This window comes from Sceloporus occidentalis, unplaced genomic scaffold, assembly GCF_023333645.1.
Source record: "Sceloporus occidentalis isolate IW3139 unplaced genomic scaffold, rSceOcc1.0.p SCAF_10, whole genome shotgun sequence".
NCBI classification, from domain to species: Eukaryota; Metazoa; Chordata; class Lepidosauria; order Squamata; family Phrynosomatidae; genus Sceloporus; species Sceloporus occidentalis.
Genome location: NW_028316990.1, coordinates 535,330 through 557,665, shown reverse-complemented (window position 1 = coordinate 557,665; position 22,336 = coordinate 535,330). Strand labels below are relative to the sequence as shown.

Sequence of the window (22,336 nt, the reverse complement as noted above, 5' to 3'; positions counted from 1 at the left end):
AGCCACAAGGGAACACAAGATACTCTTGGATTTGAGTCACTCTCGGTCAAGAGGGGAAGAGCACTTTTTCATACCATAGCTAGGGCCACATTGTTTCTAGCATCTGCAGAACTGTCTGCACACTTGCCTTGGCAGGTCTGAAGCAAAACTAAGCAAAGCCTACAGAGTGGGATATATTTTGAGGTGCTCATTAGAATAGTACCTACTCTGGACATAATTTGTGGCAGATTATACTTCCTGAAGATGTTGGACTCTGCTGTTCTGTAGATGGCTTGGAGTTTGTCATTGCTTTTATTGAGCACAATCCTGCAAGCGCTGCTGCTGAACAACCTATATTATTTGCATCAGGCTTATTTTGTGTAGACAAGGCTTGAAAATCTTTTCCCTTCCTCAGCCAGTTTGGGTGGAGAGCTGTTTTAGTACAGAGGAAGAAGATGAACTAAAAAGTAATAGGCCATCTTGCCTTGCTTGCTGTTGTGCACCATTGCCTCAAGAGTGGGATTATGGTGCCTATTTGTTGTGCTTGGTTCTTCCCACCCTGTCAGGCTAGTGTTCTTGGTAGTAGAAACAAGGTGGTCTTTCAGTCCCAAATGTTTATTTGTAGGAACAATAACACTTTGTGACGCATTTGAGTATTGAAATGCTTTCCTGCTATCCAAAGAGTCTGTGTATCTCCTCGATACTTTCTGAATTGTTTTAATTTGCAAACAACATACCGGTTTGATATTGGAAGCTAGCCTTCCAACATGTAGCTGGTTGGCTAGATTTGGTCCGAGTCCAAAGGACTGGTGAGTGAGGTGTGTGTGTAGTTGTATTCTGAATTTGTTATTTCTGGAATCAAAGCCTACTATAAAGTTGGGGAAACTTCAGAGGCTGCCACAACACAATAAGGTACTCATGGAAGGAAGGAAATAAGGTTGACTGTTTTAATATGTGTGCAGTCCATTGTATAACGCGTATCACGTGGGCACACTGTATTTAGTCCATCTGTGGATACCACATGTGAAACTGAGGAAGATTATTGCTGTAGTTTTGTAGCATTTTTATTGCTGTTGGAAGTATTTCCAGCATGTTTGAATAGTATTGCTGCATTATTGGCTTTGTAAATAGGCTAATAGTTGTTCAGTTCATGGTAAGTTTCTCTTTTCATCTAATACAGAAGGGCACAAAGTATATTCTGCAGGGTGATGTAGGTTACCCTTGAATTGTCCTTGTGCCCTCCACCATTTTTCCTCTATTTTCTCTGTGATAGGTTTGCCTTAGGGTCATCAGAAGTCAAAAACACACAACAACAACCCCATGATGAAAACATTTTCTTTAAACAACCCAACAACTTTGGGTTGATATGGGGAGCAAGGGTGAAAATAAGAAGGATGCAGCCTTCTGGGGTTCTGGGGAGGTGTTCCCTGGAACTTGATGTGAAGTTTCTTGGTTGATAAAAGAGTTTTAGAAAGCCCTTAATCATTTCTGTTGAGACTTATGTGTTTGTGTTGTTCAAAAATAACTACAGTGCTTCACTGACAGTTTTTTTATTTTTAGATTAGTGTTTTGAAAGAAAGATTAAGAACATATATAATCTTAAATGAGGCATAATTTAAGGTTGGTGACAATATATAATGTACTGTAATCATTTATGTTTGTTTTTGTCTATGCAGATGGCTGTGTTGTAGGGGAGATTGCAGAGAAATTGCTACTGTTTTGGCAAACATTTCTGTTTTCTTCTGTTCTCTTGTGCAATCTTGAGAAATACACAAATACAGTAGTATTTGACCAGGTTTAGAATGGAGGTCAGTCAGCAATATATGGATATCTTCCCTTTCACCTTATAAATTATATACATATATATATATATATATTTTAAAAAACAGGTATCCAGGATGTATTCAAATGTAGCACTGACCTCTGGCCGCTTTATCTCTTTTCATAGAATACCTTTGGTCCTCATGTGGAGCCAGGGCCATTCTTAGGAAGTCAAGACTCTGGAGGCAGGAGGCAATTGCTTTGTTTGGAAGCACTTTGGAGTGCCCCTGAAATAAATACAAGGATAAACAACCTCAGATTCTCACCATGTTTGTGTTATCTCTTTGATTTTTTTTACTGCGTTTAATTATCCATATCAATTCTTTAAAGGCCTTAAGCAGTTAAAAGTATACCCATACTAGATTTTGCAGTTGCTTCCTCCGTATGTCATCACTCTGTCATGTTGCTGTCTCTACTATGCCTGGCATTTTGTATATGGTAGCTGTCCTTCCCTTTGACTGCAGAGGTTACAACAACCTGCATCGCTAGACAACAGACTCTCCTCTCTCTTTTTTTACTTGCTTACAGGATTTGGGTTAACTAGTTTTTGGAATTATATCAGACCGCTTTGCTAGGCGGTGTCTTCTCGGGATCTGCAGGATCGGGGGGGGGAGGACTTGCTCATGCTATCTCATATTCATTTCTGTTTTTAAAATACTCCTATTAGTTCAGATAATGATCTTTTATGGGACGATCGGAAGCTCAGAGACTCAGCACATGCTGTGCTTGCAAAAGGTTCCAGATTCAGGGCCAGGTAAAGGGAGGAAACCCCCCCCCCAACAAAAAAAGAAACTCTGGGGAATCATTGCCAAGTTACCCTAGATAACATTGCACAGATGTTGCCTAAGGAGCCACACCACTGGTCTATCTCTATGGAAGGCACCTTAGTATGTTTCAGAATATGAGTTATGTATTTAATGTATTTAAATTTAAGTTCTAGGATTCTTAGGGAAGGGTTGTTGTTGTTGTTGTTGTTGTTGTTGTGTGCCTTAATGTCATCTTCTACTTATGGCGACCCTAAGGTAAACCTATCATGGGGTTTTCTTGGCGAGATTTGGTCAGAGGTTTGTCATTACCATCCCCAGAGTCTGGGAGGACTTGCCCAAGGTCCCCCAGTGGGTTTTATAGCCGAGCTGGGAATTGAACCTGGTCTCCAATCATAAGCAAAGGGAGAAAGAAAATAATAATAATCCATGTTAGTATAATGAGAGTTAGAAACTCTTTGTAATCTACCACAAATCATTGGAGATCTCCATGGGAAATGGTCTCTAGGGCTGCTGCATAAATAGCCCAGTTTGACACCACTGGAACTGCCATGGCTCAATGCTGTGGAATTCTGGGAAGTGTAGTTTGTTGTGATAGCGGAGCTCTCTGGCAGAAAAGGCTAAATCTCTCATGAAACCACAGTGCCCAGCATTCCATTGCATTGAGTAATGGCAGTTAAAGCAGTGTCAAACCAAATTATTTCTGCAGTGTGGATGCCACCTGAATCTAAATCTAGCCCTGAAGACCATTCCTGTAACTGGGGCCCCTCAGGATGACTGGTGCTGTCTGGCTCTGTATTAACCGTGTGCAGGAAAGGCAATATAGTAAGTGGAGGCTGTCAGCTGCTGTGGGAGACCTTGCTTAATCATGTCTGGAGGGAGCGATCACCAGGTCCCTCCCTTGCCTTTCCCTTCCAGAGCATCTTTGGGGCCAGTGGGGGACGGGTTGGCAATTCATGGCTGCGAAAGAGCCCCCCCCCCCCCCAGCCCTCCTTTTCCGGGCCTTTCCTTTGCTGTGCTAAGCAGTCTCTTGCTCTGCTGAATGCTTGTGTTTGCTGCCTGCCAGCAGAGTCTGGAGGATCATGTGAGGCTGATCCGCCTGCTTCCCCTCCTCCCTGGGATGAGGTGGGACCTCCTCCTCCTCCTCCCCCCTTAGTATTTGTTAGGAGCTGGAGCAAAGCAAGAGCAGGATACTTTCTGAAGAGCCCATGGTTTGCAACTGAGAGTCTCAGACTCAACTCAGGAGCTCTCTCTTCTGCTTTTGTTGCTTTGATTGTACTCTTCATTTTTGGAGCTTGAGCATAGCTGTAGGACGATCAGACACATCCTCCTTTTCTAGGACATGTCTTCCATTCCAGCCTTCTGTCCAGGAAGAATTCCGAAATGTCTTTCATTTGGAGCATGGCCAAGAAGCATGGATTTATATTTATAAGAGTGGTCTTTTAAAAGCTTTTATTTTGTAAGGGCCTCCATTTTTCTTGAAGACCCTACACTTTTTTCCAGGGCCTTGTCCTCCTTTGCAGTGAGAAGATCTGGTCAGATCGGACTCAGAGAAGGGCTGGAAATGGCACCAAATGAGTTTCTTGAGTCGTGCTCGTGGAGGTGGAAATTCCAGGATCTGTTTCAGGGAGCTTTGGCAATCGAGTGGATCTAATTGGAGACTAGCCAGATGGACAGCTTCATCTCTTTTCTACTTCCTCTCCCCCTTCGCTTTTCACTCTGGATTACTTGGAGGAACGCCGGGGACTGGATTTCCACACCCTTGCCTTGCTTTGCTTTGCCTTGCCTTGTGAAGGGAGCTGCTTTCTTCGCCTAGATTTGTGCCCCCTTCTGGGTGCTGTGATAGTGCTGGTTGTTTAGCGTTTCCAGGAGGGGGGAACTCTGTTGTGGATTGTTTTTTGTTTCTATGGAGAAACGCAATGAGCTGTTTTACTCCTCATGACGGGGAAATCCGCCTTCAGTTTTTTATACGCGTGGAAAGGAGTCCTCGATACATGTCTGCCAGGGAATAAAGCCAGCAAAAGAAAAGGTAGCAATTCTTCAACCAGGATAGTTAGGTGCTACTTCTCAGTGGTCCAAAACACACTGCAGAGATAATCCAAGTTTTCAACCACTTTAACTGTCCTGGCTCAGTGCTAGGTAATCCTGGGAATTGTAGTTTATTGTGGCACCAGAGCTCTCTAACAGAGGGCTAAATGTCTCACAGAACTACAGTTCTCAGGATTCCCTAGCATTGAGCCGGGACAGTTAAAGCAGTCTCAAACTGGATTATTTCTACAGTGTGTTTTGGACCAATGTTAAAAGTTTCCTGCTGCCTGGGATATCACAAGTAGGCACCCTTTCTTCTTTGGCATGGCATCAGAAATGCCTCTAAGCAATTCTCTAGTGTAGAAGAACTGAATCTGAAGTCCTTAGTCCATCCGGTAATTTCCTTTATGTAAACTCTAAGAGGTTTAGCTGTGTTACTGTGTTACTGTGTGCCTTCAATAAGTAGTTTCAGACATACGGGTCCAAAACACATTGCAGAAATAGTCCAGTTTGAGACTGCTTTACCTGCTCTGGCTCAATGCTAGGAAATTCTGGGATTGTAGTTTTGTGAGACATTTAGCCTTCTCTGCCAGAGAGCTCTGGTGCCACAATAAACTACAATTCCCAGGATTTCCAGGGCAGTTAAAGCAGTCTCAAACTGGATTGTTTCTGCAGTGTGTTTTGGACCATTGCGACCCTAAGGCGAAGCTAACATGCAGGTTTCTTCAGAGAGGGTTTGCCATGGCCATCTTCTGAGGCTGAGACCAGATTTGCCCAGGGTTGCCCCCGAGTGGGTTTCCATGGCCGAGCAGGGATTTGAACCCTGTTCTCCAGAGTCATAGTCCTGTGCTCCAAGCACTACACCGCATTGCTTGTGCCTTTGGTTGTCTTTAAATTCAATACATGTTTGGAAAGTGGCAAACGTACAAAAAAACTAGCTCTACCAAACAACCCTATGGGAGAACAGAATATAGATCACCGTTGAACAATATCCTCATTGGAACATTCCACACTCTAAAGTAATGACACCATCCTGGAATATAGCATGACCTATATAATACCCAAGAAATCTGATTCTTCCTGAAGTCCTGCCAAGTATTGATCTTACTTAAAATGTTTCTCTTTTAAAAATAAGAAGGGGAGGGGGAAAGGACACAGAGAGAGGGGTTGCCATGTCTTTGCTTGCATCTGAATGTCTTCTAGTGTCAATGCCCAATAGATGCCAGGTTTTCTCCCTTATGCTGACAGCAGACAATCTGAAAGTATGTTATTCATTGGAATTTCGGCGTATGCAGCAGGGGACGCTGGCCGTCTCACATGATCGCTGACTAAACTGGATTCTTGTGATGGTTGTTGAGGGAAGATGGCACTTACAGGCTGCTGAGGATTTTGGATCTCTTTCAGAATTGGGCAGGACCTGACAGGCTGCATGATGACGAGAAAGGATCCCACACTAACCACACCCTGTAGCCTGTATTTTGGGAAGATACACAAAGCACACCTAAGAGCAGTGACTCACTGGCTACCCTGATTCTCCTTGTTGTATGGAGATGTGTTTTCCACCCAGAATAACAGACCTTTGTGCATATCTAGATCTCCTGTTGATGTTGATCCATTTAGCTTCTGGAGACAAGTGTAGAGATTTCTGTGGGTGAAAATGGCTGTGGTGTTTAATTTGCTTATTTGAACATTGCTTCTGCTTTGGGAATTAATGTAGCAGGTTATTAAATACAGCCTGCAGAAAATCTCTTTTTAAAACCTTTCTTCTTTGTGTTCTCTGCAAATCACACAAATGGGTAATTCTGCTCCTGCGCAGCAAATTTCGGATCCTACTGGAATCGCTAAGGAAGGCTTTTTGGCAGTAGCTCTGACCACCTCCTATATAAGCTCCATGTCTTCCTCTCTTTCTCAATTCCTTTTATCCACCGCGTGAGCAGCTCAGGGAATCTCGCTTGGAATTCATTGCTTTCGCTTTTGACTACGTTTTGGCTTTGAATTCTTTTTGGATAGTGATTTGACTTGTTTTGGACTCCAACCAACCGTATTTTTCCGCTTGTTTGACCATTCTCTCGTCTTGTCCCTTCGGCTTGTTCTCAGTTCAAAAGGTCCGCCATAAGGAGCAGACAAGGACAGAAGGGAGGATGAGCGGGGTGTGGATTCGCAGATGACCACTCAAAGGAGGACAGGTTGCTTACCTGTAACTGTAGTTCTTCAAGTGGTCATCTGTGAATCCACATAAATGGGTTATTCTGCGCTTGCGCAGCAATTTCGAATCCTACTGGAATTGCTAGGGAAGACTTTGGCAGTAGCTCTACCCACCCTCTATATAGGTTTGGTGTCTTCCCGCCCTTTCTCAGTTCATCACAAAATGATGTAGAGTAGCTCTGTGTGTTTATGTGTGTTGCTAATTAGGCTGATTCAGTAATGTTGGAAAGCGACATCATCTCCCTCCCTCCCTCTCTCTCTCTCTCTTTGAGGTCATGAGCAGTGGATGCTGTTGAATGCCTAAGGGTTTCTTTACATGGGGTAAAAGTATGTCGTAAGACAAGCCAACTTCAAACCGGTTGGTTTTGCAAGTGCAGGTTTTTGTTTTTAGTTGTAACACATGAATTATGGCTGCAGCTTTATGCTTATATATGCCATCCAGGGTGTGGTAGCAGTCATTAGATGTTCTTGGGGTTTTGTGTTCTCTGAAACATTTTTCTCACAGGTATATTCATCTAGATCAGCAGTTCTCAACCTGTGGGTCATGACTCCTTTGGCTATCAGGAAACACATATTTTTAATTACAGTTATGAAGTAGCAACAAAAATAATTTTGTGGTTGTGGGTCACCACAACATGAAGAATTGTATTAAAGGGTCGCGGCATTAGGAAGATTGAGAACCACTGATATAAATCACAGCAGTTTCTGTGTCACAAATTAGCCCTATCTAGTTGCTCAATCATAATTTTTAATAGCCTGTTTCAACTTTGGCAGCCATCCAGCACATTTCAATACAGTTGCATCCCATACCTTTCAGTGGGACCTAAAAGCACACAGGTGTAATCAACAGTTACTTTTTTGTTTCCACACGGATCATGAGTTTGTTTCCCATCAGTTTAAAATGTTACAGTATTTTCTTTTCATTGGTTTACCTAGTGAAAAATATTGGCAGCAGATGTAGATTGGCAGTAGAAATAAAAGAAAGTGCTTCTTAATAAAATATTGAATATATGGATCTCACTGACACTAGATGTGTTAATGATCACTGGCTCAGAAAAGGCCTTTGTGTGTGTGTGTGTGTGTGTGTGTGTGTGTGTGTGTGTGTATGACTTGAATTTCACAGGGTTTTCTTAGGCAAGGAATTCTCAGTTTTGTCCTTGGAAATATAGCTTTCCTTTTAAACAGACAGAAACTCCATGGCCTTTGCTGGAATGAGGAATGCTTGGTTTCCAGATATGTGATTGCCTCGTCCATTGTCAGCATTATAATTGGATCGCATGACTGATACCTTATTTCACCCGAGAGGAGCAAAAACAGACAATCAAATATGTCATGATAGGTTAAGAAATAATGAGCATTATGGTCACGTAACATGTGGAGGACCACATGTTCCATACCCATGTTCTACTTGAAAAACATTTCTTTATTAGCATCGGTTTCTTATCACCTTGATTATTGAAAAAACACTCATTTCTGTATACAGTGGGACCTTGTTATCTGCTGGGGTTTGGTTCCAGGATCCCCCATGGATAACAAATCCGTGTATGCTCAAGTCCCATTAAATACAGTGGCAGAGCAAAATGATGTCCCTTATATAAAATAGAAAATCAAGGTTTGCTATTTGGAATTTATACTTTTTTGGAATATTTTCAAGCAGTGGATGCTTGAATCCATGGATAAAAAAATCTGTGGATAAGGAGGGCCAACTGTATGCATTAATATATACAAACTTGGGGGGGAAATTAATTCCATATAGGTTGACTCCATTGCCCACGCATGTACACAAACATCTCTACAGTTTAGCATTGCTTTGACTGCCATGGCTCCATTTTGCTGAATGCTGGGATTTCTCATTTGGTGAGCCACCATAGTTTCCTTACAGAGAAGGCTAAATACATTGAAAAACAGTTAAAGTGATGTCAAGCCATTACTGTTCTGCAGTATGTTTGGATCTTATTAAACCAACCAATTTGAAGAGGATCAGTCATAGTAGCCACTTCCACGTTCACTGTTAGTATGACTCTACTTGGCAGTGGCGGAGAGAGAAAGAGCGCTGTTTTGGGGGTTACTTTGAGGTATCTTAAGTGGCAAAGGCAAAAGAAACCCCTCCCCCCCCCCCCCCGAATAAATATTGCCAAGAAAACCCCATGACATTGACACACAACAACAACAGGGTGGCCACAGTGGAAGTAGAAGGTGGAGTAGATCTTTAGTGTGCTCAACAATGCATATTGCCCCACTCCTGTCTGCCCTGCTCCACCCATCCCAAAAGGTAGGATCTAGTTTGTCACTGATTTTCCAGAGACAACTAATGTGCTTCTTATCTTTTCTTTGCAGAAATGAGTCGCCAGACTGCTACAGCACTTCCTACAGGTACCTCCAAGTGTACACCATCCCAGAGGGTGCCTGCATTGACTGGCACAACTGCTTCCAACAATGACTTGGCCAGTCTCTTTGAGTGTCCAGTGTGTTTTGACTATGTACTACCACCGATTCTGCAATGCCAAAGTGGCCATCTTGTCTGTAGCAACTGTCGTCCCAAGCTCACATGCTGTCCGACTTGCCGAGGCCCACTTGGTTCCATTCGTAATTTGGCTATGGAAAAAGTTGCCAACTCTGTACTGTTTCCTTGCAAATATGCCTCCTCTGGCTGTGAGATAACTTTGCCCCACACCGAGAAAGCAGACCATGAAGAGCTGTGTGAATTTAGGCCTTATTCATGTCCATGTCCTGGTGCTTCTTGTAAATGGCAAGGTTCTCTGGATGCTGTCATGCCCCATCTCATGCATCAACATAAATCGATAACAACACTACAAGGAGAAGATATAGTTTTCCTAGCTACAGACATTAATCTTCCAGGGGCTGTGGACTGGGTCATGATGCAGTCTTGCTTTGGTTTTCACTTCATGTTAGTACTGGAGAAACAGGAGAAATATGATGGTCACCAGCAGTTCTTTGCTATTGTACAGCTGATAGGAACACGGAAGCAAGCTGAAAACTTTGCTTACCGCCTTGAGCTAAACGGTCATAGGCGGAGATTGACTTGGGAAGCAACGCCTCGATCGATCCATGAGGGGATTGCAACTGCTATTATGAATAGTGACTGTCTAGTCTTTGACACCAGCATTGCACAGCTTTTTGCAGAGAATGGCAATTTAGGAATTAATGTGACAATTTCAATGTGTTGAAGCTGCAATCTAATGTTTTGAGGGCAGTGCCTAAAAAAATTCAAAGCTCCATTGTATTCAGTTTCATGGAAAACAAGGTAAACATCTTTGCCAGATGTGAACCATTTGGTAGGGAGAGGCTACCGTATATGAAGTCAAATTCACGGGAAGGTTGTTCAAGTACAGGACACAGTTGCATGTAATAACACTAATATATTTAAAGTGAGTCAGCAGTAAACCACTGAATATATATATATATATATATATATATATATATATATATATTTGTGCGTGTGTGTGTATATATATATATAAATATATATATAATATTATATTATATACCCCAAATGGGCATCCTTTTGTATTGATAATTGATTTTACGAAAAGTGCTGTAAAATAATTCTAAACTTGTTTGTAGATTAATTGTACTTTTGAAACGGATACTGTTTTGTGTTTTCATTTGTGCTCTCTTCTTTTGACTGACAAGCCATGCAAAGGTGGTCTGGTGTCTGGCCGCTTCTTCTCCCTACTCCTTTTCCGTAAGTCACTACATAGTATTGCTGCTATTCTTGTGTAAATTTTCTGTATATTTGCTGATTTTTATTAACTGTTAAGTTTTCCATTAAATGAACGACTTTTCTTTTCTGTAATTCAGGTCCCCCTCCCCCTTTTCTCTTTTTTGGACCTTCTGACATAAATTACAGGCGTCATCTTCTGATTCACACAGTTGCTTATGGTAAATTGTATAGTTGTTTATGTTATGTGTAACATTTTTGAGGGGTGTAATCCTGCCTTTGTTCAGAGTACAGATAAGTCCCATTTATGCAGAACGTAGTGCTGCACAACACTCTCTGTAGGATTGCAGCCCTTTCTCTTTTTCCAATAGTCCATTCGATGATGCTGTTGTTCATTGAGCTACTTTTTGTGAACATGCCGGTCTCCAAAGTGAGACCTTTTTGGACAAATTCCTAAAAAAAGGCTTCTTTTAAACTGTAGATGCCATTGTATTTGAGTTCAAACATAACTTTACAGATTTGTTTAACAATGTTCTAATTTAAAACAAGTGGAAATTCAGACACGTTTTCAAAGAATTTTAGAGACCTTTAGACATTTTGAAGTCATTCTTGTATCTATTGGTTGTGCAGTACAAGAAGGCATTGTCTATATACAGTATTTGTAACTATAAAATACAGGCCATTTGTTTAAAGGAGACAGTTGGAATAAGCTGTTTTTGGTCTTTTTTTAAATTCTGTCATTAAAAGAATTCCTGGCAAACTGAAAACTCTTAAGTGACTTTTTCCCCCTTTCATGGAGCGGAAGCTGTCTAGAATAGAATACTGCTCATAACTGCTTAGTGTTTTATCCCAGGATGCTGACTGTTCTTGTCTCTGGGAAGTGCTGGGAGGATCTCCCTTTGGTCCTGCAGTCCCACTCCTTGAATGCCTTTCTATCATGGATAGCTCAGATTTCTGGGATGCAGCAGTTGTTATACCAGCTTTTCAGACTAAGCCTATGTGTGTACATGCGTTCTTTTTAAAACCATTACTTTTGTTTTAATGAAAAGCCACCTCTTGTTTATGTATTTTTATGCAGGTCACACAGATAGGCTTGGGGTATTTTTTTTAAAAGCTTATCTAAGGTGAAAGAATTTGAAGGACCAGTGTGAAAATTCCTTTAACAGTAAATGTGTTTATTTCAGGTTTTGAAGTCTCAAAGAGGGCCAAAGCAAAATGGAAACCAATTTGTCTATTCAGAAGTAGTAATGGTACTACATGGCAATCCAGGAAGAAACACTACTACAAAAGAGGGAATCATGTGGCCTTCCAGATGTTGTTGGATTGTGATTCCCAGCAACTGTTGCCAAAATTGCCAATGATGAGGAGCACTTAACTGTTGAGAGAGTCACATGATTCCCACCCCTCTATTACTACTTGCAAATGAACTGAGGCAAACAAGAGCTTCATTTTAACACAAATGGCAAAATGCACTTGGCATTTTGTGCAGGTACAGAAGGGCAAAAGAGAAGTATGATTCATTCTATGAGGAAAACTATGTCTCTTCTGTGGGCTAGATCACACCGGTTTATTTATTGATTAAAAAGGGAGGGATGCTGTGCTCTCTTTGAATACATTGTTGTTAAATCTGCTGATTTCAACTGACCAAATAGAGTACTTGCTATGCTGCTAACTCAAAGGAGGCATGAAATCAACAGCTGTACTAAGGTAAGCAAGTTTGCGGTTAAGGCTTTTGCTCAATAAGGTGTAACTTAATCGATGTGTGTGCATAAATAAAGGTTTGCTTAAGTGATTTTTGACTAATTAACTCTAAAGGTTTTGAATGTTCTACAGCCTTTCCTCCTTTTAAGGAACAGCATAATGTGCAGCAGCAATTGATATACTGCTGTATTATATACTTAACATTCCCTTTTAATGCTTTCCAAGGATATATGGTTAAGGAAATCTTGGTGGTTTTGTTGAACTTACCTGAGTGGTTGCTGTGGGCAGCAATATATTTTGTGGCATCCAGTGCAGTCTGTATGGGGTGATTCAGGGCCCTTGACACATGTATGCGTTCCTATAATTGTGTTCCACTCTCTCTGGCACTGCGAACAGTTCTTAGCATCTTTGACCTTGCAGAACAATTGACTGGGCTCGTTGTGGTAGTAAAATGTACCATAATGGTTACATGTTTGAGGTAGCAGAAGTGTTTTCTGAGGGCTTGATTTCAGTTTTAGTCATGAGTTATTCTTTTCAGGATTTAACCGACCTCATCTTAATGTTGTATATGGAGACACTGATGTGCTTTATGTCATGCCTTATCAATGAAGTATATGGGGACACTAATTGTCTTGTTTTCTGTCATAGTACTCAAGGTGATACACATGGACTCCTGAGGTCCATGGAAGGAACTCTGCACAGAATTTTCTGGTCATTCCCATCCCTTACCATACTTATTCTGATGGCCAAGCTTTCTGAAGCCTTAGGTGGAAATCTCTTACCCTTTCTATTCTGCTACATTAAAAACAGATGGCAGATACTGAATGCAGAATCCTCTTTATACAAAGCAAGTGCTCTGTCTCTGAGTTATCACCATTTCCACTCTTGCTTATGCTTGTTAAAGCTTTTGCCATTACAAAGTGCTGCTTATAACTGTTCACATTAAACAATTGGTCTGTATCACCTTCCTGAGAGACTGGTAACATCTGGCTTTAACAAATTATTTTTAATGTTCTGATGTAAGTAGTCTGAATTGAATGCTATGGCACACAATATATTTAGAAAAACAACATTGTTCTTAACTCTCTGTGTAATCCCCATAAGTTTGTTTAAGGGAGCTAAGCAACACTGCTATATGAAATAAAAACAAGCTTAACACAATGCTGTTAGAGTCAGAGTTTCTCCCATGTGCCATATTTTATGAAGCCTCACTTCTGGCACCTTGATGTTGAAAATCATATTTTTATCTTTTTGCCAGCTGTAACTTGCTGGTAAATCACAGAGTTTGAAAAAGGTACTTTTTAAAGATTGCAATAGGAATTTTAAAATTTATTGTCTTAAAAAGGGAACATTTCCAAGCTGTGCCGAGTTACCATCAGAGTTGTTATTAAGGCTTGGGTTTTTCAAAACATAATAGAGAAACCCTACTCTTCAGAATTGGATACTATAAAAATATTTGTGTCTCAGTTGAAACCCAAGGAGTAGGGAAAGTAGTTGTAGGATCTATTCTTGGACTGAAGATTGCGCTTTTGAGACTCAGTATAATCCTGCAGCCTGTTGCTTTCTGGATGTTCCCAGCGTTCTATTAATGTGAAGTCAAAGGCTTTCACGGCCAGCGTCCATACATACCTTTTATGGGCTTTTCAGGCTATGTAGCTGTGTTCTGGAAGAATTTATTCCTGACATTTCACCTGCATCTGTGGCTGGCATCTTCAGAGAATACATTCTTCCAGAACACGGCCACGTAGCCGGAAAAACCCACAAAAAAACTATAGTTCCATTAATCTCTTTATCAATGATAGTTGTTTTTGTTGTTGTTTGCCTTCAAATCATTTTCAAGTTATGGTTGACCCTAAGGCAAACCTATCATGGGGTTTTCTGGGCAAGATTTGTTCAGAGGAGGTTTGCCATTGTCTTCCCCTGAGGCTGAGAGCATGTCACTCATCCAGTGGGTTTCATGGCAGAGCTGGGAATCGAACCCTGGTCTCCAGAGTCATAATCTAGCAATCAAACCACTGTGCCACACATATACTGGCTAGAATATAGTTCAAAATGTTTAGAAAACCCCAGGCTGGGAAAAGTATTCTAGGTCATGTATTTGCAGGCCAAAGAGTGTTTCCTAGGATTAAATGTACTTATTTTATATGTCCTCTTTCTCCCATAATGGGACCCAAGGTGGCTCACAGATGAAATTGATTAAAAAAAACAACACCTTAACAATAAGAATTTAAAACAATCAAAAGCATCACATTAAAAAAGTATAAAATTTACATTAAAATACAGAATTTTAAAAATTTGAATTCAAAACATTCAAGCTAAGTGAAGCTTCAGAGCGAGGCTGAGGAGACAACAGAGGACCCTTCTGCCCAACATGCTTGTATTGCTAGTCTTATTTATTTATTTAATATCCTTCTTTTCTCCTATATGGTCCAAAACACACTGCAGAAATAATCCAGTTTGAGACCACTTTAACTGCCCTGGCTCAATGCTAGGGAATTCTGGGAACTATAGCTTTGTGAGACATTTAGCCTTCTCTGTCCAAGTGCTCTGTTGCCACAATAAATATAATTCCCAGGATTCCCTAGCACTGAGCCAGGGCAGTTAGAGTGGTCTCAAACTGGATTACTTCTGCAGTGTGGTTTGGACCTTCGAGACCCAAAGTGGTCTTCCACCCAATTCATGTAGACTGGAGATTCCCAGGCTGTGGGTTTCCCCAGAGTAATTGGACTACAACTCCCCAAAACCCTCACCATTGGCTGTAATGGTGATAAATTATTCTGCAAATCCCAGGTTGGGAACTACTGCTATAGGCCACTTTTCTGCCTGGCTCAAGATCACTACTCTGTTGTAACCTGTACTTGGGGTGGAGGAAAAATGTAACTTCATGGCTAGTGTAAAGTCCATGATTAGCTGCTTTGATGGCGAGGGACCTTGCCCTGGTGCTTGAGCAGGAAATATACTCTCCTTCTCCCTGTTAGGATTTCCTGCCTTGCCCAATGGCTTCCTGTCATAAGTATTTTGCTGTATAATTTCTAACTGTATAGCTTCCTATTCCAGCAGGGACGAAGGTGCCTGTTGAATTTTCTCTGCCACCAGTCTCCAGAACAAGCTAACTAGCAGGAGGACAAAAGGTTGCATTCTTTCGCAGTGTGGGAGTAGGAGGACACAAGTCCCTACAAATCTTGTAGGGCAGGAGTGGAGGAGGGAGAAGATCAGCTGCAGAATAAATTTCTTCATCTGAGCCAAGGAAGCGTCTCCCACTGGCGAATGCAAATAGAACAGGGATCAAGAATGACAAAATTAAACAGGAAGAGGGAGAGAGTGGAGGAAGAATACCAGGAATGGTGTCATGTTCTAATCTGGAGGAATGTAAGTAGAAAGTCCAACATGCTCAAATTATATTTTAGCCTTAGGAAAACCTTTCCCAGCCTGCTGAGAAAAGGAAATTTAGGGCTATCTTGGCCTATATTACTGTATAGTGTCTAAGGTAATCAACTCAGGCACGGTTCTCTTTTAAAAGGAGACTTATTTGATGAGCACCAGTCAGAGGCCTTCTTACATAGGGATACTTCCTTTATTGAACTGCCTTTCAGTTCTCTGCACCTTTAAACCATGCATGAAAATGTGTTTTGTTCCAGTGGCAAACCATTTGTGTATGCTGATTCCTTATTAAACTTTTCTAGCTATGTTGCTTTATTATTAAACTATTTTTATAGTGCAAGATGCATTGCAATTATTTTCTGTATGGCAGGAAATATGAATCTATAATTAATTATAAATCCCTTTCCTAGTGAGTTTTCTCCAAATTAGAGCCAAATTGAGGTCACTGAGGATAAAAAAGGGGGTGGGATCAGCATGTATAGAGGAACCCCTGAGCTTTGCAAAAGTAACTAAAGTACTTAAATCTAAGGAGTATCTCCCACTGCTTCTAGCAACTCAATGAAAACAAGGCCAATAGCCACCAAATGTTGACTGTTAGGAAAGAAAAATGGAAAATGCAGGTTGTGGAAGCAGGACAGTGAAATAATCTGTTCACTAGCCCCTTACAGATTTTAATACCTCGGACAACGCTTAGCTGGCTGACAGGAATGCTGAATAGGAACATTCCTATTAGAAGCCACATTTATTATAGTCACTTTTGTACTGTAAGAGAAAATGTATTCAGTCTAGAATACATACAGCCTAGATATATTAGAAATCCGTTTTAAAAGATGTTACTGATGGTGGTGTTGGGTGCATGTTTAGTTGATTTCATGCAAAAGCCTACCCAATATTAACAGTTAAGAAAAAGGTCTACAGTTACCATGCACTACCAAAAATATAAATGAATGGCTCCTAGAGCAAATCCAGCCTGAATTCTCCCTGGAAGCGAAGATGACAACTGAGATGGTTATACTGTGGATATCATGAGAAGATAGGATTCACTTGAAAAGACAATGATGTTTGGCAAGGTAGAAGGCAGCAGGAAAAAAGGAATAGCACATTACAGGTGGATAGACTCAACCAAGGTAGCCATGGCCCTGAGTCTGCAAGACCTGAGGAGGGCTGTTGATAACAGGCTGAGGAGGAAGTTTCATAGGGTTTCCATAAGTCAAGTTGACTTGGTGGCAGTTAACAACAAAAGAAGAAAGTCTCATAATTAAGTGTACAATATTGCAGCATTGCTTTTGTGGAATGTTTGGAAATTCATCACTTCAAAGTAGTGCTAAGTACATGGTCCTCACCAAATGTTGAAAGGCTTTTTGTGTGTTGCGTGGAAGATTTCAGCAACTTACTTTGTGAGTGGGTGACAGAGAATTGCAGCTGGTCTACTTAAATATGTCTAGTTTAGCAAGCTGGAACATCTGCCTGTAGGTGTTGGTATACAGACAAAACAGTGGGTGTGGTAAACTCTTCAAGCATAACTGAACCAGTATTACTTGCAATCTTGCATGGGTCACATTCTGCCGGGTGTGATAAGGGTATGACTTTGGAAGCCCTGTGCTATTTATTACCAGAATAGACTTGCATGGTTGGTGTGGGGGAGGGCGGGGGGCATGAACAGCTGAAAGAGCAATAAATAAAATGCAGTGGAAAATGATCCAACCTTGTAAAGTATCCAGGGTGTCTGTAAGGAATGCCTGTAGTCTTGTGTCTTAGCAAAAAACAAATACTGAGTAACATTCTAGTTTGCATTAACTTTACTTTGCAATTTGCACTGTAAATAAACTTAACTGCTGGTGTTTATGTGATCATTTGTATCACTCAGATAAAGTGAGTTGTCCATGTTGTCCAGGAGTTGGTTATAATGTTGGTCGGCCTTTCATGCACTGTACTAGGAAAGGTTTTCCCATATACTTGCAGCAAGACTTGGTTAACCTATTTGGTCTGAATCCAATTGATAATCGAAACTCAAGCAGGCCTGATTGTTAATTGCATTATAAATACATTGAATAACCTATCAGTCGAAAGATGTTCATTTTCAGCAGTGGTTGGAGAAACCTCCTACAGAAATCTATTTTAAAAGAATTTTTTCCAGCCCTGGCATTGCACTGAATAACAAAAACAAATATAGGAATACTCTGAATATGGTAACCATTGCACTGTATTATTTGTTAACAAGGTCATGACAATTTGCTGTAAAAATAACTAAAAATGTCATAGAAGGCTACCTGATTGTTAATTGCATTATAATTAGGTTGAATAACATCAAAGCTGGAATCAGCTGAGAGAGTGGCCACTTTCAGCAATTCATTAATTTTCTGATGTAATTTAAGATTGCCCTGGGGGGCTTTATTCTGGGCCTGGTGATTGTGGCACAAAATGCCCTGGTCAGACATGCCCCCACAGCAGAATTGACAGCACCAGAGGAAGAAATTGAAGTGTGAGGGGAGGAATCCCTGGACATCCCTAGGCTATGTTTCTCACAAGCGCAAACTTGGTCCTGCCCATCAGATTGAACAGAGGAAAACTACCCACTGTAGGAAGTTACCCCTCCATGCAAAGGTCCTTTCAGTTGTAGCTTTGGAGTAATAGAATGTTTTCAAGAGTAGTTAGACAAGATTTACAAAGACAACTGTCCATTTAAGGACCCAAGTGTTATCTCAAGGATGGGATCTCATATTGGAATTAATAGATTTGCTCTAAGAATATTATACAGTATGGCAGTTTCATTCAGTGCATGCTACATAGATTCTCATTTGTGTTTCATGTGCACACAAACGGGATATGTGCTACTTCATAAATGTTTAATATGCCTCTGTAATGCAGCTGGCATCACCTTGAGGCTTTACATGATTAATCCCCCCCTCCCTTTAAATATTACAAGTGACTTCTTTTAGCTAGATAGGCCTGTGCCTATTCTGTGAATTACCGTAGGAGGTGTACACATGCCATTATGCCCACCATGAAAAGGAATTTGGCTCTTGTGTACCAGTTTCTTTGTTCTGAGCCCGGTCTGTAGTATTCACAACTATTCAGTAAATAAAGCCTTTCTAGTACTACCGTTTCCAAATTAGACACTTAGAATCAGACCATCTATTGTAGAGAAAAAGTGAATTATTTTATCTCCCACCATCTTTTAACAAGATTGCAACATTAATTTAAAACAGTGAAGGAAATGAAGTGCATAAAATTTCTATACAGACACTGCTTAAAGAAAGAACTGCTCTTATTTTCCACTATCTATGCCATCCCCTAACTCTGGACACTTGGTAGTGTTCTAACAGGTTACAAAGTGTCAAGACCATAGAGTAGCCATGTATAATTCATTTGTGCACATTTGTTTGGGGAGGGGGGCACAACCCAAAAACAAAGTGAATGGCATTAGTTTAAGAATGGCAATTCATAATTCTGACATTCCAGCAAGGAGAATCTCTGCAGTTGCAGAAGGCTCTTTGAAAAGGAGAAAACTGTCAGGTTCACATTAAATTTAACAGGCAAGTGTTTTCATGAAAAGGTTTATGTGAAATGACATTGGACCCTTACAGACAGGCCAAAATAAAGCTGCTTCAGATCACCTTGGAGGTATGCTGTTTAAATGATGTATGTGTCCTAAGAGGCCAGAAGCTGTGTCAAAGCTGTGATCCAGTCCTTAGGACTGGAGCATGGCTTCTGGTCTCTTAGGATGCATGCATCATTTAAACAGCATACCTCCAAAGTGACCTGAAGCAGTTTTATTTTGGTCTGTCTGTACAGGCCCATTATTTTTCTATTACAGTTGGCCCTTCCCTTACACAGGGATCCGTTCTGGACCCTGCCGCGTAAGGGAAATACTGTGTAAATCCAAGCCCCATTAGAAAGAATGGGACTTGTTCCTGTGCACCAGTGTTTCCTCCAGGGCGCGGGAGAAGCCTTTCCGGCACAGCTTCCAGCATATGCTGGAAGCCGCATATAGTGCGGCTGCATATGATGCGGGTGCACTGTATTAGCTAAGGAATGGGGATTCAACTCTCATTAAGAATTTAGCATTCAAATCTATCTGTGGGTTGCTCCCCAACAATGCACAGAAGGGCCAAGAAGAAGGGCCAGCAGGTTTTGAATAGTCCTAGTGAAGAATAACCCTTCCCCACTTTAAAAAAAAAACCAACACCTGATGGCTATCAATGTTCCAGTATTGCCCTTTCTATACTTTCTCATGTTTTCTTACAGGCTGCCAGACAAGCATCAGCTTTGCATTTAGTGCCTTGGGCAAGCCTGGGCAATCTGCTTAGAGTTTACTATTGAAGTGATCAAGTCTGGTCTTGGCTGAAAATCCGCCGTCAAAAGCTGCATTAAGAACTTCATCCAGGCAGCTTGTCATCACAAAATTCAGATCCTGTCGTACATTGGCTGCAATCTCCTCAAGATCCTTCTCATTTCTTTGAGGAATGATAATTCTCTTCAGACCTGCTCTGTGTGCTGCTAGGACCTTATCCTTAATTCCTCCGACCTGTGAAATACACAAGAAGAAAGAGTAGGAAAAACAGGACATAAGTAAGCAGGATAATTTCAACAGAATAACAAGGCGTTTGGTAGTTGTGTTTAGTCATATTACAAGGAGATCCATTGAAATTGGTGGGATATAAAATAGATATAAGTCCTAATGATTTCCCATAGAAACGCCAGGAACAGACTGGGACTTTCTGTATGCAACCCTTGGTGTCCCAAGAGACCTTTTGGAATCCTCAGTTTGCTTGATCAGAGTTAATGCTACAGTGAAGACTACTTTGGAACTGTCCTCGCACTGTAAAGGAATACAGGTCTCCTTGTGGAAGAAGTGGCAAGCAGACCATAGGAGCTGCTGAGAAGCACTGGAGCTTTACCTAAGTCACTGGATACCACACAGATACTATGGAACAGAGATTGGGAATTCATTTCTCCCTAAATGTTACTGGATTGTAATTCCCATCAGTCTAATGGCAGCTGCAGTCTTACAATATCTGGAAGGCCACACATTCCTTACCCCAGGCCCAATTAAAACATAATATGGTACCAGCAAGGTTTTGGGGAGCTTTGTTCATTTCTGTAGATTTAGGACCTGCTGGATGCTACAGGGAAGTGAATGAACACTATGTTCAAACACCCTGGGAAAGTTACTTTTGGGGGACTACAAATGCAGACATCATCCTGTTGGCATGAGGTAGGTGGTTTCAGGGAGCAGAAACATCCAAAAGTATGTCCAAATGAGCATAGAAAAGTAACAGCAAAACAAACAAACAAAAAACCACTCATTTGTCACCAAGCATGTGTTTCTTTGTATGAAAGATGCATCTCTGACCTACAGCAAGTTTATTGGCTGGCTAAATGTAATCCGTATGTACATGGCAGAATTCCCACCGTAACTAAAGCCACCCCTCCATATGGCACACTTTTGTCACTAAGAAAATACCGACACCACATTGTCCCACCTCCTAGGTTTCCTGTGCATTCTCATGTTGGGATGAGATACTCTGAAATAAGAACATTTTAGACAATTACAATTAGCACGTTTGATTCTTGACAGCGATATTTATGAAAAATTGAATGTCCTAGCTGTCATCAAGATGGAAGAAAGCAAGCGAGTTGAACTGCTTTCTTTTAACAACTCTCTGAGAACAAAGTAATGATTACAGCCACTATTTCCATTTAGGCAACATCTAACAAAATTAAGACCACTGCTGTTAAGAAATTACTATTATTTCCTCTTCTGTTCTCTTGGAAATGTTGCCCCAATTACTAGCTTACTCTAATGCATAGCAGATTGTTTTTTAAATCAAGTCTCTGATTTTTATAGGAATCTTAACTACAACAGGCCTTTGCTATCCACTGGGGTTTGGTTCCACGACACACACACACACACACACACACACACACACCCATGGATCTCAAAATGTGTGGACGTTCAAGTCGCATTTAATACAGTGGCATAGTGAAATGGTGTCCCTTACAGAAAATGACAAAATCAAGGTTTCATTTTTGGAATTTATATTTTTAAAATCTTTTAAAGTGTGGATGCTTTAATCTGTGGGGGAAAATCCATGGCTAGTGAGGGCCGGCTATGGAGGACTGCTACAGAAGGATGTCTAGGAGTGAAATGTATGGCTTAAAATAAAGACCGAATGGAAGCTGGTATTAAAAGGCTGTGGTGGGGAGGGGATGGCAAGGGAAAAGAAGTGAAGACAGGTCTAATAATGTCATTATCTCCAAACAATACTTACTGGAAGAACAAGGCCTCTTAGTGTAATTTCTCCAGTCATGGCCACATCTGAACGCACAAGCCGCCCACTGAAAAGTGAGGCAAGGCAGGTTACTATAGTAACGCCAGCAGATGGTCCATCTTTTGTGACGGCTCCAGCTGGGAAGTGCAGATGGATGTCTGTGTTGTCAAGGAGATCAAAACTTCCCAAAGCTTTAAGAAAGAGAGAAGGGGAAGGGGGAATTCAGCATGGAAATTTCAAACCTGTGGTGTTTCTGGTCTTTTGTTCTTAAAATAAATAAATAAAACCACCCCACTGCTGGAGAACTTGTCTTCCAAACATTGGTTGCATTTGGTAGTGATCCCACTTCCAAGAAGATTTGTAATGGCAAAAAGAGCCATCAGGGGGAGAAAGGAGAGAAAACGCCTGCATCAATATAATGCTACCCTCTTTTTTAGTCTTCCAAGAAAATTCTCATTTCAAAGGCAGTATAAATGTGCTTAGAGCCAGTGGTTGGAGCG

At 41.1% G+C, this 22,336-nt stretch overlaps 2 protein-coding genes across 14 annotated transcripts in view; one reads left to right on the top strand and one right to left on the bottom strand.

The window, feature by feature from the left end:
• The window catches only part of SIAH1 (siah E3 ubiquitin protein ligase 1), a 43,301-nt gene that overhangs the window by 9,363 nt on the left and 11,602 nt on the right, over positions 1-22,336 (top strand). The window contains exons 1-3 of one of the 9 annotated variants that reach the window (XR_016282444.1): positions 3,687-4,593; positions 9,135-10,503; positions 11,664-13,362. Coding sequence is in view for 5 of the 9 variants with exons in the window: in XM_089539612.1 (XP_089395738.1) it covers positions 4,503-4,593; positions 9,135-9,985 (942 nt within the window). In the remaining 4 variants the exon portion in view is untranslated. Of the gene's footprint in view, positions 1-1,578; positions 1,600-3,686; positions 4,594-7,063; positions 8,655-9,134; positions 11,630-11,663; positions 13,363-22,336 lie in introns of those variants that run through there. The other 8 variants (XR_016282442.1, XR_016282443.1, XM_089539617.1 and 5 more) reach the window with 8 other exon arrangements.
• The window catches only part of LONP2 (lon peptidase 2, peroxisomal), a 43,608-nt gene continuing 37,574 nt past the window's right edge, over positions 16,303-22,336 (bottom strand). For all 5 annotated transcript variants that reach the window (XM_089539610.1, XM_089539607.1, XM_089539608.1 and 2 more), the window contains 2 exons: positions 21,837-22,027; positions 16,303-20,089 (listed from right to left, as the gene is read on the bottom strand). In XM_089539610.1, coding sequence (XP_089395736.1) covers positions 19,868-20,089; positions 21,837-22,027 — 413 coding nt within the window. In that variant the 3' untranslated portion in view covers positions 16,303-19,867. The remainder of the gene's footprint in view (positions 20,090-21,836; positions 22,028-22,336) is intronic.